General features: G+C 32.9%; 1 protein-coding gene across 1 annotated transcript; it reads left to right on the forward strand.

The window, feature by feature from the left end:
- Nucleotides 1-848: 848 nt before the first annotated feature.
- On the forward strand, nt 849-6,404 carry LOC133179089 (endoribonuclease LACTB2-like). Its single transcript, XM_061313824.1, has 7 exons — nt 849-985; nt 1,283-1,446; nt 2,553-2,676; nt 3,151-3,253; nt 3,799-4,023; nt 5,052-5,133; nt 6,232-6,404. The coding sequence occupies exons 1-7, from the start codon at nt 852-854 to the stop codon at nt 6,288-6,290; spliced, it is 891 nt and encodes a 296-aa protein (XP_061169808.1). The 5' UTR covers nt 849-851; the 3' UTR covers nt 6,291-6,404.
- Nucleotides 6,405-6,679: the final 275 nt, after the last annotated feature.

Here is a 6,679-nt window from a genome sequence, read left to right on the forward strand (position 1 = left end):
ATGACACCTCGGCCTCGACTGGTCGGCCCAAAACTTAAGACACCTCGGCCCATACATAAGACACCTCGGCCCAAGCAAATTTTTATTGTGAGGTATTATATATTTCCAATCTGCGACTTCAATAAAATTTTGACCGAAAAAAAGTAAATGATCAAGATTATTTTTAGTAATAAAAAGACCTTCCACAAGCTACATGATTGACTATAATCAAGGAATAAAAAAAAAATTAATTATAATTTTGAAAGTACTAACCGATAAACAAACAAGATGCCATGGCGCATCCTTTGAAATCTCCAGTGCGTGTCATATTGGTGACAATGAGGGAATAATTACGAGGAGAGTTAATTGTGAGACAGTCATTCAGAACATTTACATCCATTTATTTCTTAAGAATTCAACTTACATTAAAAACTAGTTCGAGCCCTGATTTTTAAAAAAAAATATTATTTTTAGCTATCTGTATTAAACTATGATTTTAAATCAATGAACAAGATGAAACATACGATGAAGTTCAGATCAATAATGCAATTATTTTACGTACTTAAACTATTATTTTATACGATTATTTATACTGACATAAGAATAAACAATAAAATGTCCTTTTTTAAAATATCGATCGTTTAACCGTCAGAAAGAATAATTACATTGATAATAATAATAATTCAGACACTGGATTAATTTTTTATATCATAAAATTCCGCTTGGGCCGAGGTGTCTTTTATATGGGCCGACGTGTCAATAATTTTGGGCCGACCTGTCAGGGCCGAGGTGTCAGACGTCACGGGCCGAGGTGTCGTCGATATTGTGACACATGACAGTCACGTGGTTACCCTGTACATAAGTAAACAGACATGGCATTACCAAAACTGTCGTTTATTCCTAACATTGAAAAATTGTCAGAGAGAGTTATAAGAATTTTAGGATGCAACTCAAATCCAATGACACTTCAGGGAACGAATACTTATTTAGTAGGAACCGGGGACAGGTAGATATTTTTTAATTACAATGTATCTCGATCATCTGCTAAACTGCTAAAGGTGAATAAGTGTGTCGATTTTAGTTAGGATGGGCATAACCTTCCTTTATCAACCCGTGAAGATTGATGCCATATAAAAACTTCCAGAAAAATTGTAACAATATGTTTTTTTTATCATGCAAAATATGGATTAACTCGTGTATATCTTTTGGGGTTAAAAATTGTGTATGTGTGTGTGTGTGTGGGGGGGGGGGGGGGGGGGTGTAACTTGTATGATTAATTCCTGACATGTATTATTAATTTCAGGAGAATCTTAATTGATACTGGTGATCCAGGTGTTCCCAACTACATCCAAAATCTCCAGAGTGTTCTGTGTGACTTCCAGCTTAAAATTCAGGAAATAATCTTGACCCATTGGCACTTGGATCATGTAGGGGGGACTGTTGATGTCTGCAGGGATGTAACAAAGTGTGAGTAATTAAAAAAAAATCACTGTGCATGATGAAAATCATAGCTACATGTACTATTTACCCCTTATCATATGCATAGGAAAATGTATACTCAATTATATAACTCAATACATGCAATAGGAACAATATCTTAAAATGCTGTTCAGATTGGCACATGACATTTCCAGATCAAGAGAAAATATATTTACATTGTACATGTATAATGAAAAGTATATATATATATATTCTAAGATAATGCTTTAGTAACTGTTGAACAGAATTGAGATATGTTCTTGTACAAATGATGGGCCACTTAACAGGCTTAAAGTTACACACAACCTAGTACATGTATATATACATATCTTATAATGTACCTTTCTCACTGACGGTTTTTTCAAGATATTCCTTATTTACAATCATAGTACCATCAAATGTTCTCAGACAAAAAAAATCAGCATACATTACCAAAGGATTTAAACAGATATCATATGATGAAAATCCTTCTGTTATTCAAAGAAAAATTAACAGAATTAAGTGTAGTTTTTGTTGGTATTTCTTCAAGTTTTAAATTAACCAAGACACAGTTCTGTTAAAAAAAATGTTTTCTTTGAATTTACCCCATTTAAAATCAGCCCCCTCACACCAAGGGCAAAAGTAAAATGGGGACAAATATTACTGGTATCTGCTGTATACAGTACATAACTATAAGCTCTTCTTGGCCGGGCCACATGCACGAATGATATCTATAGGGATGCACAATATCAGACTTACAGTGCTTTGGATGCTGCTATGACCTGACCTACATCTTCCAGATGATTCAACTGGTTCCTGTTAGAAAAGGTCCATTTCCAAGGAACTTAAATTGAAGCTTTTGCCTGGCCCATAATTGCCATTACCTAGATTATTTTAATTCATTTCATTTAGAGATGCACTTAACTACCAGATTTTCTTTGGCTGCATGCATGCATCTTCAGGATGAAAGAATAAAGAAACTCAAATTTTTTGTAACTTGAATTCATTGAAAATTTCAGTAGTTTCTTTGAAAAAATTAAGATCATGTCAAAATAAACCATTTCAGAAGTTTCATATCTTATTGTGATTTTTCACCCAAAATGATATTTTTTCAGCCAATGAAACAAGAGTATCAAAGTTCAGAAGACCCCCAGAGAAGACAGAGGTGGACTTGGGTAGCATTCCTTGTCATTTTATAGAAGATAACCATGTGTTCAAAACTGAAGGAGCAACTCTAAGGTACATGTATACTGTAAAAGTGGAAACTTTGACGATGTGGAAACTATGACGAAATTGACAAATGACTTAAAATCGTCAAAGTTTCCACTCATCAACATTCATATTCTAGTTAAAGAGCACTGTTAATTAGTTGGTAGTGCACCTCACTAGTGACTCAGGGGGCCCACTGTCATATAATGTAATGAACCCTGCAATATTTTGAACCCAGATTTAAAATTTCACTGCTAAATATTTAACCTCCCTATACACTATTGAACCCATGACTCAAAATATATATTAAGGCCATAGTATTTTGAACCCTTTTAAAGACATTCACATGCAGTTAAAAGACAAGGGGTTTAAAATATTATGCAAATATTACACCCAGGTTCAATATTTTGCAGTATCAAATATCATACCACACCTGGTTTGAATCCTGGTCTGGACCGTTACATTTTTCTCCTGCCTGTTACACATGTAAATATATTTTTTCAGGACTGTATTTACCCCAGGTCATACAGATGACCATATCTGTTTGTTTTTAGAAGAGGACAAAGTTTTGTTTTCTGGAGACAGTGTCCTAGGAGAAGCTACAGCGGTAACAAAATAACAAGGATGTATTTACATCCCTGCATTAACTAATCTTTTACCGATTTATCTTGGTAAAATTTTCTTAGACATCAAATTCTGACAAGCTTTTTTGTTAAGCTTGAGGTTTGTTTGCCAACATTTTGGATTATACATTAGATAAATACATGTTTATATTCATAAAGGAATCAAACATTCATTTTATTTTGAAGAATAGGAAAAGGTTAATTAGATTGTTAAACCATATGATTATTTTATGAAGTGTTCATCAATAGGTGTGAACAAGAAATTTAAATACAGTTTTAAAAAAAAAGTCATTATATGTTATGTAATTGTATGGTAGACTATATTCATTTCTCTTTACATGATTTAGTGTTAAAAGACAAAAAATGCATAGGTTTGAACCCTCCTGTTTAGTACAAATTTTTTGTTGTTGATCAAATGCCACTGCCAGTATACCTATTAATAACTTGATGTCTGTTCTGTATCTTCACAAAATAACTGCTGATTGAACATTTGGACTTTATTTACAGATATTTACTGCTTTTTTTAAAGGTATTTGATGACCTACACACTTACATGGATTCATTACAAAAAATGGCAAATCTGAATCCATTAGTGATATATCCATCTCATGGACCTGTTGTGGAAAACCCAGTAGAAAAAATACAGTTCTATATCAGTCATCGTTTACAGAGGGAGAATCAAATAATTCAGTTTTTGGAATCGAAACCCACATTGTCTTTCACACCTCTGGAAATTGTGAAAAATGTATATGAGGTTAGTGATTGTTCACTTATTTGATGTTATTATACCTCTCTATCCACAAAGAAGGGTAATTTATATTCTCTAAATCACCAAGATTCTTTTGAATTCACTCTTGTTTCCTCGAGAGCAAATCTTATTTATACTGCTCTGGTATAAGATCTGTTAAATTGAATCAAACTGTCAAAGAGTAAAAATATCAACTCAATGGTAATATTAATTGCATATGGTCATTGTATATTGGTTAAAATTCTAATGGTGTCAACCTTAAATAATTAAGTATTATTGTAACAAGCTAAGGATATGGAATACTGTTGATTCCCAAATTTATTATCATTTACATAATTTCGTGAAAAGCACCACTCACAAATCAAAATTACTTTTTTTGGTGTGTGGTTGAATTGCATATAAAAACTCTTTATCAGCAGCCCTCTGGTGACTAGTGGTGAGTTTATAAATGTTAATTCCTTCAATTTGAAATCTTAGACTCATTGAGCAATATATTAAGTACTCTTGTAAAATAAGAAATTTACAATATCTACTTAAATCTGAACTGTGTCTAAGTTGGCACATTTCACTCCTAAAAGTTACTTAATAAAGTTACAGTACAAATATAAAACACATGATAAATAACTCTTTCTAATTTTAAAATACAAATCAACCAGTCAGCTAGCAGTGTTTTGGACTGAGGTAACATTGAGCAGAAGACAGCTTTTAACTAGTTAGGTTAACATTTGTATTGGTAAAAAATAAAACAGTTATAGGTATACCATAGAGAAAGGTAGCAAGTGCCACCAAAGCAATTAATATTCTCCAGGGTCACATCCTGTAGTAACTGTAGCACTTCTTGCCAGTATTTCTTAATTAAGTAACATTGCAGAGAAAGTTCAGCACTGACCTATGAAACACATGAACTGAATTTGATAGAGAAACTTGATTTTGCATGACATGTACTTGATCAGTACCAACCTATTTTTAGTCTTTACAAAAACATGTACTCATAATTTATTGCAGATTCTTTTATGTCTTTGTAATATCTGTAGGATTTGGCACCAGAATTAGAATTATCAGCAGCTGGTAATGTTAAACGCCACCTCCATAAGTTAATAAAGGACAACAGAGTTGGTAAGAATATGTATATATTCAAAAATTTCAAATGCAGATGCAGCAGAAGTTAAGGCAATCAAAGAAAAATGACTTTAATAGATCTGTATGACCAATACAGTTATAAGGGAATAGAGTCATAAAAGGTCTTAAAAGTATCTAAGCAATAAATGTATCTGGCCATCCATATTTCTATGAGTCCCCCACAATGTTTGTTAATACGTTATTGTAAATTGAAATGGTTACTTACTTGTTGCAAATATTTACACTAATTATGTGATGAGCTTAAAGCTGAATAAAATTAGATAACAAGTCACTATTGATTTGAATGACAAAAAGTCAAAATGAAAGAGTTATTTTCTTACCATTATTGTGGCCACAACATGGAGAGTACCAAAGGTCAAGCTGAAGTGACACTGTGTTCAGCACAGTACCATCTGACCTTTTTTTCACAATCTTACTTGAGAAGGGGAGTTGATCAGAGAAACATGCATATTCATTGAGAATCAAAGGATGAAGGTCAAAGTTATTGTGTGTCCTTGAAGTGTCATGGTCACAATATGCAGAGTACCATTTTACATATTGATTTCAAATATGTTACAGAGGTGGTAGGCCTAGATGACAAGGGAAACAGGTCCCTACATTTGTGGGTCAAAAAGTCTGGATTAATGATTGTGAATTGAGTATCACTTGACCTTTCTGTCTTTTACTTGCTAAATACATGTAGATGATGATGTCAAGAGGAAAGAGGAAGCAACTTGTTAATTTTAGGGTGAAAAATTCAAATTTAGTACTGTAATAGGTGTAAACTAAGCTGTGGACACAGTTTTGTTGGAAGTGCTTGATTTTTGAATTTCATACTTTCTAACTACAAAGATACATGTATAAAGTGGTCATGTGAAGGAGTATATTTATGAAAGGCTCAAAAGCTCATAAGACCAGGACTCATTTGTATTCATCATGTCAAGCACAACATATCAAAATTTTTTGAAAACCTGCTGTGTGAATGACATAATTTTGCAAGGATTATATTGTGTTTTGTGGTGGATTTTTTGAAAAAATGATATCCACTACAATAGTGGTGACTGATGAACATTTTATATTTTGAACTATTTTCAGAACAAGATACCAAAGACAACGAAGAGGTGTGGAGGATAAAGAATTCCAGTAAAATTTGAAGACTCACATGCATATTTTTTTCAAATGTAAAAATTGCAAGGTTTTCTGTCATGAAAATCAATAAATTATGAATTGAAAGAAAACATGATAGACAGTAATATTATGAAATGAATATGATCCTGAGTCAAGAGAGGGCCAGCAAACCTTTTTGGACATCAAGCAGTCAAATTGTTGGCATGCTTATAATGGGCATTCAATGGCCCCTCTATTCATGGCGTCAGGGTTCTTGTGTTAGAGTGCGGCTTTATTGATCATGTAGTAAAAATGCAAAAATTCTTTTAAAAAACTCCCCACCCCTGTATTTTAAGTAACAATGTAAGTACTTAAATATGGTGAGCAAGGGTGCCTCTTTCAAATGTTGTACAAAACAGGGTCAAAGGTTGTGGGT

Source organism: Saccostrea echinata, unplaced genomic scaffold (assembly GCF_033153115.1).
Source record: "Saccostrea echinata isolate AGI-Se365-2 ecotype Australia unplaced genomic scaffold, CSIRO_AGI_Sech_v1 ptg000001l, whole genome shotgun sequence".
Lineage (NCBI taxonomy): Eukaryota > Metazoa > Mollusca > Bivalvia > Ostreida > Ostreidae > Saccostrea > Saccostrea echinata.